Consider the following 13,415-nt stretch of genomic DNA (forward strand, 5'->3'; position numbering starts at 1 on the left):
CCCACCAGAATTCTAAAGTGCCCCAAGATTGGGGAAAATCTCTTTCTATCACGGGGAAAGAAAGCTCCAGATGAATAGGGTAGATTTCAGTGCAACACTAGTAATTATTTAAGGCAAGAAATAAGGCAAAAACAAGATATGTATCTGCATACTGCAAACATCTAGTTTGGAACTAAGAGAAATGCAAATCTACTTATGCAGAAAGAAAATGAAAGGCTATGAGAGCTGCTTCCAATTTTCTTATGAGCCATGTTTTTATGTTCCATTTTCCCCCTGTTTGCAGTGTGTTTCAAATGCCTGCTTCTAAGGCAATTTCTCAAGAAATATTCCGAGGTAGTAACAGCGTTAGGCATTATCGATCCCTTGGCAAATGCTTAAAGAATGGTTGGAGCGACTGTAGTGACTTTCATATCAGTTTCCTGTGTTGGGAAGCAAAGAAGTTAAATAAAAGCTAATTGTGGGGGAAGAATCATGTGGGTGGAAGTCAAATGTTAACTCTTATTGATTACAAAGCAGAAAGGCACCAGATAACAATGAGAGCAGCATCTTTTCACTGTTGCTTTGCAGAACCTTTGCATTAGCCCACTTGTTTGGGAAGTGGAAAATTTATCTTTGGTTAGGAAGAATAATGACTCTTGCACCATTTCTGCAGGTGTTTATGGCTGTGTATATCTGCAAGATGCTTCAGCACACTTTTTGTCCCCAAACTAGTATACCATATTTTATGCTATTGATTTGAAGAAAGCATTTTGGGTCACTTCAGATGCCCATTTTATTGAACGTTTATCCTGATTTTTTTTGCAGAAAGTTTGTGAGGAGTTTAGATGATGTCAGCTATTTACAGAGCATTCAGCCTGATTTGTTTGCAGGGAGGTTTGTAATGTCAAATAAACCAAGTACTATTCCACACTTTCCAATGCATTTTCCTGTTAGTTTTGCCTTATCACATAAAGCTTGTGGGCTTTTTTTGGATGGGGGGGGGGAGCTCCAAATCAACTTTAATTTGCCAGTCTATAATTGAAATGGTAACAGTGCAGAGGTCCCTTGGAATTTATTCCTTACAGTCTACATTGCTATCCTTTCAGTCCCTCTCCATTTAGATCTGCTAACTTTTTAAAACAGACTTTGAATGATTCCTAACATATGATGAATAAAAATAAATCATTCAGATGCATATGTAGATTAGGAACTGCTGACATAACACAAGGCATCCAGAGTCCCCAGCCACAGAAGGAAAGAGTGCAATTTGAAGTGTGAGCATTGGTTTCTCTGCTTGGAATATATCTGGAAGGGGTGGTGGGTGGTTGCTTTTGGCTGTGTGCACAGACATGCCTCCACATTAAGTTTCTGAGATTCCAGTTCATATATTACAGTTGCTTTCCATAGTCTTCCTTGAACAACATATGTCTGCAATGCAATCAGAACTTTGGAAGAGATTTATGTTCTGAACAGATTCACCTTTGCAGGTTTGCAGAAGTCTAGCAAAAAAAGGAAGCAGTACAAAACATTCCAGCTGATACTCTAGTGGTATCCTGGTTGATGTTAACCATGGTTTCCACAGTTACATATATCTGTAACAAGAAGTCGTGATTAGTGCTAAGAAGATAAGCAGAAGGGACATGCTGGTAAGATAAATGGAAGAAGTGGAAGGAGAATGAAAGTGCAATCATTTCCCGCCATGTTTTATAATGAGCCAGTGTTTGCAGTGGCTCAAAGAGAGACAAGCAAGAGAGAGAGAATTCACCAATTTTTATTATTATTTTAAAATGGGGAAACAACCCTATACACACTTTATTCCTCAAATCCACAGTAATATTTCTAGCAGAAGCTGTGTTATTTTGTGAGTGCAGAAGAGATCTTCAGTGACTTTTTCAGTATGCATAATTTAGACTGTTGATAATATTTTATACCAAATTGAGAATACACCAAAGGAATTATTTATGCAGGGGGAAATATCCTGCTGTGTAAAGATAAATATTTTCTATAATTTATTAATAATTCCTATCATGACAAAAAAAGAGAGACAAGCCTCATGTATTAACACAAAGGCAATAAATCACTGTTAAGAAGCACAAAGTGGCCAAACTACTTGTTAAGCTCTTAGTGCTGAAAATATTTGCAGTGACACCCTGTAATTTCTAAGTCTTCTGCACATTAATTTTCTTCTTAACATTTTTAGCTTGTATTTAAGCTCTGGCTCTCCATTATGCTTTACTTCTCATCCCTGCATTTCTTCAAGTGTTAAAGCAACACATCAACTCTGACTGTGTGAAGTGCATAAGTCTCTCAGTCCTACAATGGCAGGATTCAATGCAAGTCAAACATGGCACTGAAAACTGTGATCTGGAGTACCCAACTTCAGTGAGCCGCCATAGACTGTCCTCATATGCTGTCTAGCTGTCTGTGACATATAGTTAAATAACTGTTGCCATTCTGTTCATAACAGCAGAGTGCCTGTTTTTGATATGAGACTCAGGAAGGTGGTCAAAGATGTCATAAGTAAGAGTTTCAAAAGACAGCATAAAGTGTCATTTCGGCGGGGGGGGGGGGACCAATCCCTTGCAGTGCCAAATATTTCATAGTATAGTTGTAGTGCCATGACAGAACATCTTTCTGGAATTGTCATTGGAAAGAACCCACATTGCTTTGCAGTAACAAATATAGTCATTTTCATAGCAGTGGAGCTGAAATCTCTGCTCTGTTGGAGGAGTAGTGCTTCAGCATCTGGCCTTGGGCAAATCCTCCTGCTCTTTAATTTAGATAAATTATTTAGGGATCAATTAGATAGTAAATATTTCTAGAAAACAAGCTTATCAGTGCCATTCTCTATTTCAGAACAGTGGTTGCAGAGAACATCCAACAAATATTACAATATCTTTAATATTACAATATATTTAATATTTTACAAACATCATTTCTGTAAAGGCATTACTCACGAACAAGCTGTTGCGTCAGCAAGTTGGATCCAGAGAAATGCCAAAGATGGGGTATGGGTGGTGAAAGTTGACTTTCCTGCCTGTTCTTCCCAAGGCAGTTCTCTGAGGTCTCTGAAAAGACTTTTCCGAGTGGGATAGTCTGTGGCACAGGCAGAAAGGCTGATCTCTGAGAAATGGGGGAAGGAGTTTATAGGAGGCTCAGGGGACTGCATTTTTTCTTGGGGGGTGGGAAGCATTGGCTTCTGCCCACTCCTTTCCTCATGCATTTCTCCAAACCAATGTGACTAGTCAGGGTTGTAGATTATAGCTATAAACATCTAAACACGGTTGTTAAATGTGTGTTTTAGACATTTGTAAGAAACATGCATCTCATCTCTGCTGCAGTGTGATATTCTGTTACAAAAGTGCTGGACCAGAGTGCTGCTGGGTTGTTGTTTTAAAATTCTTTATAAGTTTTGGTGCTTTGAAAATGGGTTCATACAGTAAGGTTTGATGGTTTGTTTCTTTGACTTGCCTTGGGTGATACATTGCATCAGTACAAACTCTTCCCTGATATTCTTTCTGATGGGTGGGAAGTCAGACTATTTAAAAAGAAAAAGTGGTCATTGTGAATGAATGCACAGTTGCTAGAAGTAATCTGGGGTCAAAGGAAGCCCCTTCATTGTGAAGGTGTCTGCCAAGGGATTTGAATGTGTTTCTGTCAAGTCAAGCTTCTCAATCTCACATTTTCAGTTGGATTAGATAATAAATATCATTGTGTTTAAACTGGTATAATTCTGTACAGTAACTGAAGAGAGCAGAAGTGATACTGACACCATAACTGTAGTAAGTCTGGGCGAAGATACTGACCCCTTGTTAACTAGAAGTAACATATCCATTGCTACTGTACAAATCTGCAAGATGGTTAATAATAACAGAGGGTAGGACTCATTCCAGCAAATAGTCTGCAGCAATTGTTAACATGCCAGCCAATTTTGTATTTATTGTAAACACTGAATAAATGCAGCTCAATCACACTAAAGTAATTTTTACTGAAGCTGATTGCATCTGCAGCAGCACATCCAAAGAAACGCACACAAAAAAGTAATTTTTACTGAAGCTGATTACATCTGCAGCAACACATTCGTAGGAATTAAATTATCACCACTTCCGTTTATGGAATTATCATCATGAAAGTGTTTCACTCTCTTATAAATCTGATAAGATTGCTTTCTGATGACATAGGCCCACTCTGCTGATTGCTTCCATAAATGCCTACTGCTGCTTGGTGTAGCTGAAATTACAAATATCAGAACATGGGTTGCTTCTACACAAACCTGTTTTCTCTGGGAATCACACTATTTTGTTGTTGCTGTGAAGTATTGTGAGGAATCTAGACAGTGTCCCTTCAATGCCTTACGGTCCATTGTTTCCCCTCTTACTCCCTAGTTTTGGAGGTGATATTTTGGCCGTGCACAGAAATGCTGCACCAATCACGAGTGGACTGACAAAGTACAATTTGCTTAACTTACCATTATCTGTCACTTTCACCATTACACTTACAGCTCACTTCTATTTGCAGCTCTTCAGAGAAAAGTCCCACTGCTGCCATGATTCAGAGCTCTAGCAGAACACAGCACTGACATTTAAAATATTTTTTTTATATATATTACTGCACTTGTGCTGCATTGTGACAGGGAAAAAGTGGTGTGAATGCTGATGTGAGTTATAAGTGTAATGGGAACAGAGTAACTAAAAAGTCAGTGTATCAAAATATCTTGTAACTATATTGTTAGTTGTTCCATGCTGCCCTACCTTACTGTTGTTGTTGTGGAAACAGATTCTTCTTCTGAATAGTAATATTCAGAAGAAGAATCTGAATATTGGTAGCAGGAATATTGGTAGCATGTTTGGTAAATAGCGTTATATATACCATATTTTTTGCTCTATAAGACTCACTTTTTCCCTCCTAAAAAGTAAGGGGAAATGTGTGTGCATCTTATGGAGCGAATGCAGGCTGCGCAGCTATCCCAGAAGCCAGAACAACAAGAGGGATTGCTGCTTTCGCTGCGCAGCGATCCCTCTTGCTGTTCTGGCTTCTGGGATTCAGAATATTTTTTTTCTTGTTTTCCTCCTCCAAAAACTAGGTGCGTCTTGTGGTCTGGTGCGTCTTATAGAGTGAAAAATACGGATATACTACAACTGCTTGGGGGAAATCGGCCTTAGATAATACTCAGTTGTTAATTTTTCTTTAAGATTTTGTGCTCTCGTTTTGTATTTTTATGTTGTGAACCTCCCTGTGATCTTTGGATGAAGGGCAGTATACAAATTTTAATAATAATAATAATAATAATAATAATAATAATAATAAGTGCCTATAGATTTTTCCTGCAACAGTAACAGTCGCCAGAAACCCAGTATCTTGGTTTGCTATGCGTAGTGATCTCAGTTTCTGTTAGGAATTCATGTTTCATGTTCTGGCCATTAATTACAAAAAAAAATTGCCTGTTTTCAAACATAATTTAGTAATCAGCATGTACTGGTAGTCATTAGGATGTATTGGATTGAGTGTGTACCAGATTTTAGTTTTGGTAGTGGCTTAGTTACAATCATGCATAAATTGCACACGCCCTATTTTGAAGGAAAGATGAATGCACAAATGCCATGTTTTATTTATTTTCCCAAATATTGGGAAAACTCCATGACCCCAGCAAGTGAAGGTCAAACGGTTGTGAGAAGGGATAATTAATTTGTAATTTCACCAGTGTTACATTAAAACTATGTACACATCATTACAACATTATATATTGCAAAGCTTTCTTCAAAAAAAATCATTTTTTTGTTATGAATAAATTTAGCCACAATCAGAAATGGTACTGTTGAATATTAGGAAGTGCCTAATCTTCACAGTTTGAAATACTTGTAGTTATGATTGTATTTTAGATTCATAAAAGCCTAATAAAGCTTCACGGTCTGATGGCTCAGCTGCCTTGCAGTGGGAGGGAAACTTCAGACATAGATGTTCATCATTTGGTGATTGCGACATAATGTTATGACTTGCAGGTGTGAAAGAGCCATTACAGATATATCATGTCAGGCATAATGATTTTATTTTTACATATATGTTATCAGCTGATATACATACATGAATGTATAAACTAACCCTGAGCCATACCTCTCTGATCAGAGCTGGATGCACATTTGACGGGGTCTCCAGTAAAGTGCCATCTCCTTCAACATCAGTGATGCCTTCATTGTGCTTGCCTGTGATGGACAGCAGTGGTATTGTAATCTGCAGTAAGGTGGCTGTGATGTTCCTGGAACTTTAAATTTGCCACCGTACTCCAAATAAAACATTACATAAGGTCATGGGGGGGGGGATCAATAGCTGGTGCCTTGGATACACCTGCAACACAAGGTAGAATCTGAGTTTACAATGAGTAGCCCATTGAGCACGATTTAGGTTAGATGTAAGCACCCATGAATCCTCAATAGCTATCAGAATATGTCTGGATATGTCTGGTCCTGATGCTAGTTCTTGCTTTGATAGTTAATTTTAGCTGCTCAGAAGCTGTCACCCATTTTACAATTTGATTTTAAGATTGTTTGTGGTAACCGTAAGTAAGGACCCCTGGACGGTTAAGTCAAGTCAAACGTGACTATGGGGTTGAAGCGCTCATCTGGCTTTCAGGGTGAGGGAGTTGGCATTTGTCCACAGACAGCTTTCCAGGTCATGTGGCCGGCATGGCTAAACTGCTTGTGGCACAATGGAACACCGTGACAAAATCTAGAGCCCATGGAAATGCTTCCTGCCACAGCGGTACCCATTTATCTACTTGCACTGGTGTGCTTTCGAACTGCTAGGTTGGCAGGAGCTGGGACAGAGCAACAGGAGCTCACCCAGTTGCAGGGATTCGAACCACATACCTTCTGATCAGCAATCCCAAGAGGCTCAGTGGTTTAGACCACAGTGCCACCCGCATCCCATAAGTAACTCTTTGAAGCTACAAATCTAAACTCACATGCCTGGAAGTGAATACCACAGAACAAGCATAACATGGATACTGATACCTCAAGGCAGGCAGATAAATTGGTGCTGGTGTTTAAAGAGCTAACATGCTGTGGTGACTAGAATGCTGAGAAATATGTGCATGTTTAAAATGGGTTTTTTTGTATTACCTCTCAATCAACTATAATTGCACAAGCTGAATTTGCCAGTATGTGACTGAATCACACATGGAAGTGCCTTGAGATGATAAGAAAACAAGTTAAGTTGCTCGCTGGCTATCTCCGTTTGTGTATATATATATATATATATATATATATATATATATGTGTGTGTGTGTGTGTGTGTGTGTGCGCGCGCGCGCGCTTTTTTCCAACCAATTTCAACATAGGTTGGAAAAAAGTAATATGGGAAGTAAGCCCAAACTGGAAGTTATGTGAAAATAAACTTGGGCAAGGAAAGAGAAGTGAGATAGATCTTGTTACGCAGGAAAGAAAGGGCAGGAGATTGAGATGGTAGGTTACAGGTGGGGAAATAAGAGCATACATGGAAGGCAAATTCCAGGGCAGAAACAAATCATACATGGAAGGCAAATTTCAGGGCAGAAAAAAATCATTTATAATTCCATATAGAGAGGGGAGACACTTGTCTTGTTTTATTTCAGAGTATACATGTATAGGATTGCACTACAACTTATCTTGATGTCCTTTCCACCATGTTGTGTCTGTATAGCATTAATGGAATAACTAATGCATGTTCTGCAAATGCTTGGTGTCACAGCTGTATTTCTTGACTTCAGGTAAGTTATTTAAAGAAGGCTCCTGTCTACATAAAACGTTTTAGTTTTAAGGAAATCAATCATTCCAATCACAAATTCTAAATTGCCACCTAATCCTCTAATAAATAGATTCAGTATACCACCAGCTTAGAACATTTTTTAAAATAATACTTGTGGTGAGTAATTGGCTATAATAAAGCACAACCATTTTCATTGTGGGATCTGCTTTCTAATAAATTGTAATGGAAGTGTAACCTGTCAATCTAACGACAGGATTTCATTAAAATGTATTATGTCATAAATATATTCTGTGTCTCCTTACCTGGGAGTAATCAGTCATCCTGATCCCAAATCAGTTGAAGTATATTAATATCAGCAACCTAAGCAGGTTTTCCTTCTTTGCGTTCTCGAATCCCTCTTCTCTCTCAAACTAGATGCATACCCAAGGACTATACAAAAAGTGAATGACAATTGATCCTAAGGTTCAGCTCTCCATTGCAAGCTCATCTAATGGCTGCACATTAAATAATAAGGGCTTCTAAATAGTGTCACATCACATTCAACACACTGCTTTCCAATGGAGACCATTCACATGCCCCACTGTAAGCCATTGGAAATAATGAGGGGTGTTGAGGTATATGTGCAGCTCTCATAAATGAACTTTAAATGTGAAATTTCAGATGAGTTAAAAGCTTTGTGCTGTATTCTGCATAGATAGAAATAGCCTTAAAATGTTTATGTTCTAATTTGATGGCTCGGGCTTATAGAAGACACATTAAAAATGTTAATATATGCAAAGTTTTTAGAAAGTCTCAAACCACCATATTCCATGAAAGCCTGAATAATAAAAGCAATACATCCAAAAATAATTTCAGCTTTCATAAAACAAAAAGTAATTGATTCCTTTGGTTTTATAGAAATTATATATGCAAATTTGTTTATTTAACTAAAGGGGAACACATTTTCTGTTTGTTGGATGATATATTTGCATTTTGTTTTTGTGGATTTCCCAATATGGATTCTATCTTGGTTTTCAATTAATCTGAGTAATTAATTAATTTTTGTTTGTTTAAAGTGATGCTTATTTACATAAGTTCTATTGTTTAGAGAGTACATAAATGGCTACTGAGACTGATTTAATAGCTCAACCTCACTTTTGTGAAAATATGTATAGAGTAGAAAATAACTGGGATTGTGTATGATACGCAGTAAACCTTAATATGAAAAGTTACCGGTTTTCTGAATACTGATTGAAAATTATTTATTTGGGTTCACTTGTAAAGCCCTGTGATGATTTAAAACTCTAGTTTGGTATGTTGCAACCCATGGCGCTGGTTGCCTTATAGCTTTCAGTTATTTCAAACATCGCATTTCAGCTTACAATTTGCATCGATGTTCTGTAGGGAGTGAAACAATGACCTTTCTGCCCTTAATGTCAGTTTGGGGCTTTGTCCCAGCTCAGATCTAATGTAGGTGCTTTTTATGCCCCTTAAAGACCAGATAATGAGGAAAAGATTTAGTGATAGTAATATGTATCTCAGGAAACTGTGACATTCCAGATTTTAGTGGACTCCAACTCCCATCAGCTCCAGCCAGCATGGCCAGTGGGTCAGGTATGGTGTGATCTGCACAAATAAAGGGCCACAGGCTCCCATCCCTGCTGTAGATAATTTTTTTTTTATTCTCTAGGATTTCCATTAATGTGCAATGTGGAAAGCCTTACAGCAATGATCTGTGGGTTCCTTCCCCCCAATATAGGTAACATAACTGGACAAGGACAAAAGCCCTAGTCCATAAATATGAATACATACATACAGAGATAGATTGTGTGCATTATCTCAAAATTGTTACAGGAATTATCAGGTCACAGTCAGTTGTCTCTAAGTTAACATTGATACCCTCCAACGGCTTGAACAGTTGGCAAACCATTTCATTTTCAGTATAACAACTGGCTACTTTTAGATTTTCAGGCAAGGAGGTAATTAAAAATTGTGTTTTGTAACTCCAAAAATCATTTTAGGAATGCTGCCAGAGTTCCTTGTGACACAATTTAGTGTTGTCAACTATTTGGCCCAGGTAATGGAGCAGCATGATGCTAGATATGTATATTATACCAATCTTATGGTCCTGAGGACTCTGCCCTTGGAGAGTGCTCTGATTGTGGTACCGGATGAGTTTTGTGGGTGGATGGAGCAGCCTTTGAAACCACTGGATCCAAATTCTTCATATTCCCTCAGCATGCCCTTAGAAAAGAGATCTCGAGTATGGCAATCCCTTTAGGACAAATGGGAGGGGAAATCTGGAAAAGAGAACCAGAAGTGTGTTAATTAAAACACACAAACACCTGCACAAAAAAATTAAAATATTTATATACCACTTTTCTGGACACCCCCCCCCCCAAAGCTGTTTGCAACAATAAAAAACAAGTGTTAAAAATTGATTATTACTAAAGCAGAGAATAAAATGGACTTAAAACTACACATTAATTAGGAGTCCTTTGAGACTGACAAGCTTTTGGATTTCGTTCCTCTTCCTCATGGAATTCTCACTCACCTGCCCACTTTGTGTTTGTCTCTCAGCTTGCTTTCTAATTTAGAAACGTGTTCCAGGTTCTCTCGTAGGAATACTGGTCTCTGAACAAAACCAGAAAACTATCCTAGTGTTTCTAAGTTGGCATCCTCATGCCTTTGAGGCTTCCTCATGCTATCCCTCTAGCATATGCAACTTAGAAGTGAAGCTCAGGCTCTTGTCATAGAAGTAAACCCTATTGAATTCAGTACTGTCAATTGTTTGATTTACTGTGAATAATGACAGGTTATAATTGCAGCTGTTATATCTGCATTTCATTTTTTTAAAGTGAGAATAAACATCTCCCCCCCCCTTTGCATCTATCTGTATGAATTCTCAATATGTTTATACGTGCATGAGCTTCTGCAAACAAAGTATGCTTAAAAACAAAAAATGTTATAGTTTCCACTACTGATGCGTAATAAAATTCTTGACTCTGACACTTTCGTTTAACTTCAGGTTATTAAAAAGGTAAAACTTCTGCATTTATATTGGAAAACTGGCCTTAGGGGTTCTATTGTATTGCAAGAAAGGGGTAAATTATTGTCCCATATATTTCCATTATTTTCTTTCTTGGACAAATGACTTGTTTATATAAATAAAATACGAGAGTCTGAAAAACATGTGGATTCCATGCTGATAAAGTAATATAAATGTAGATGCTTTAAGTACATGTTTTATTTTCCCCTCTAGGTTATCCAGATTAATTTTGAAGAATTTGATCTGGAAATTGGCTATGACACACTAACAATTGGTGATGGAGGAGAAGTGGGTGATCCCAGAACTGTCCTTCAAGTGTAAGTCGCCTTAATTTACAACCCAATGGTTTAATATTTTGCTCATCTTCTATATACAAGGGAGTCACTTGTTGCAATATATCAAATTAATTTCTGTAAAGCCAGTGTTAGCTACTCTACTTACCTTCCTGCCATTTCACATGGATTTTAAGATTACATCGTTTGTAGTGCGTAGCAAGAAGAAAAGCAACAAAGATGGCACAGACCGGGGCATTAATCCAGTGATGGATTTTGTGTTGAGTAAAGTCTGGACAACATGTTAGTTTTTCTGCACTGTCTTTGCCAGATCACATTTTTTTTTTTTTTTTGAAAAAGAGAAAATTCTAAAATACTAGTTGCTTTGTTTTGCTTTTTTAAAATAAATAAAATCAGGTGTCCCCCCCCCCCTCGTGGGATTGTGATATGGTACAGTTGGAGACAATACTTTAAAAAATAATATGACTTAAAGAAAAATGCATACTTTATCTCCCTTCTTTGCTGATTCTGCCTCCGCCCCCTCCCCGGTCTTTGGCATGCTGTTTGCTTCTTCATATATCAAAAAAGCCAAGTGATTTTGGATGTGAGGTTGGGAGCATGAAAGAGGTGAATAAATTTCTGTATGGTGTGGAGAAAATAGATAGAACTTTTTCTCCCTCTCTCCAAATATGAGAACCAGGGGTCATCAAGTGAAACAGAATATTCAGAAGATCCAGGAAATGCAAAATGAAGTACCGTACTTTTCCATTTATAAGACTAGGGTTTTTACTTTTAAAATTATGCTAAAAGGTGGGGGTCGTCTTATACATGGATAGTACATAGGGTGGACATTTGATTGGTTGCTGCCATGGCTGTCAGTAGCTACTGGGCGTGTTATTGGTTGCTGTGTCAATGGTTGGTGTTCATTGGCTGATGCTACGGCAATTTAGTGGGCAATTGGCAGCTTCTGCTGGCGAGGGGACAGACAAGAAGTGGATTTTGCAATGCAATCCCCCTTTAAAAAGCTCCAGAACCCTGGGCAATCCTCCACAAAAAAGCTCAACAACTCTCTGCCATCTCCCCTCATTTTCTTAAATTTGAGTCCCCAAAAATAGGAGGCATCTTATACATGGGGGCATCTTATACATGGGAAAATATGGTACTTACGCACATAGCATAATCTTAAACAATGACATTTGATGTCACAGATTGTAGTGATGGCCACTGAGTTATACTGATGATGACCAACTTGGGTGGCTTTAAAAGTGAACTAAGCAAGTTTGTGGAAGATAAGGCTATCCATGACTGTAACTCATAATGGTCATTTACTACATCTATACAGTAGGCAATATGCCTTTTTTTGCTATCAGTTGCTGGAGAACATGGCTGAGGAGACTGCTGTTCTGCTCATGTGCTGCTTGTGGGTTTCCATCAGATACCTGGTTGGTAACCGTGGGAACAGGATGCTGGACCAAATGCACATTTGGTCTGATCTAACAGGGTTCTTCTTATGTTCTCATGAATTTCATTTAGCTAATCTGCGACATCAGACATCTGTGACATCTTGGGCTTTAGGCAAAGAAGATTTCAGGATAAAGTTGTTAATGAATGACAGGTGGTATTGAAACATATCATTCACTTGACAATGGAATTTCAGTTTCGAACCACAATCCTAAATTCCACCAACTCCAATAGAACTTTCTCTTCTGTATTTAAGCATTTGGGGTTTGATACTGTTAGTGAAGTGGGATGTGGGAAGATAAGCTACGATGCAGAACATTTTTTTCTTCTTTAAGGATTCTGATTTGCTAAAATGAGCTATTGATCACAGCATGCCAAGTGTTTGCTATGTTTAGTTCCTAGGGCTGGATTGAGGAGTTGTTAGAAATAAATGAGTGTTATTTACGCCGTGGCTTTTTGAAGAAATCTTCTTACGAGCTTGGTAATGTGCATGGCTTGTTTTTGACTGTTGTAGTTGAGTGTAGGTTATATTAAAACTTTCAAATAAAGAAATTCCCTAAACTATATTATCTTTAAAGTGGGGGTGTGGTACACAAAAATTATCTACAAAGGCTGCTTCCTATAGTCATGCCTTGAAATTTGGAGAATTCTGTTTGTTTATTTATTTCTGGAATTTCTTGTGCGGCTGAAACTCATATTTATTCTGTCCTGCTCCGTTCTAAATGCAAATGCAAATTTGTCTGTATGTGCCTCCTTAACCTTTCTACATACACCCATTGTATGCCAACTGGAAATTGTACAAATTCTTATGAACTAGATATTGTTGAAATCTTTTACAATTTCATAAGGGATAAATGCATGTGGGGCACGTATTAGCTAATATTCTGGAAAAAGTCTAGATCAGGGTTAAAATGTGGCCCTCCAGACCTCTGTAT

General features: G+C 38.0%; 1 protein-coding gene across 5 annotated transcripts in view; it reads left to right on the plus strand.

Moving 5' to 3' along the window:
• CSMD3 (CUB and Sushi multiple domains 3) overlaps positions 1–13,415 on the plus strand; it is a 578,955-nt gene that overhangs the window by 323,042 nt on the left and 242,498 nt on the right. For all 5 annotated transcript variants that reach the window (XR_013988260.1, XM_081012460.1, XM_081012461.1 and 2 more), the window contains one exon: positions 10,961–11,064. Coding sequence is in view for 4 of the 5 variants with exons in the window: in XM_081012460.1 (XP_080868586.1) it covers positions 10,961–11,064 (104 nt within the window). In the remaining variant the exon portion in view is untranslated. The remainder of the gene's footprint in view (positions 1–10,960; positions 11,065–13,415) is intronic.

The sequence above is a fragment of the Podarcis pityusensis genome (assembly GCF_964106645.2).
Source record: "Podarcis pityusensis genome assembly, chromosome: 7".
In the NCBI taxonomy this organism is placed as follows: domain Eukaryota; kingdom Metazoa; phylum Chordata; class Lepidosauria; order Squamata; family Lacertidae; genus Podarcis; species Podarcis pityusensis.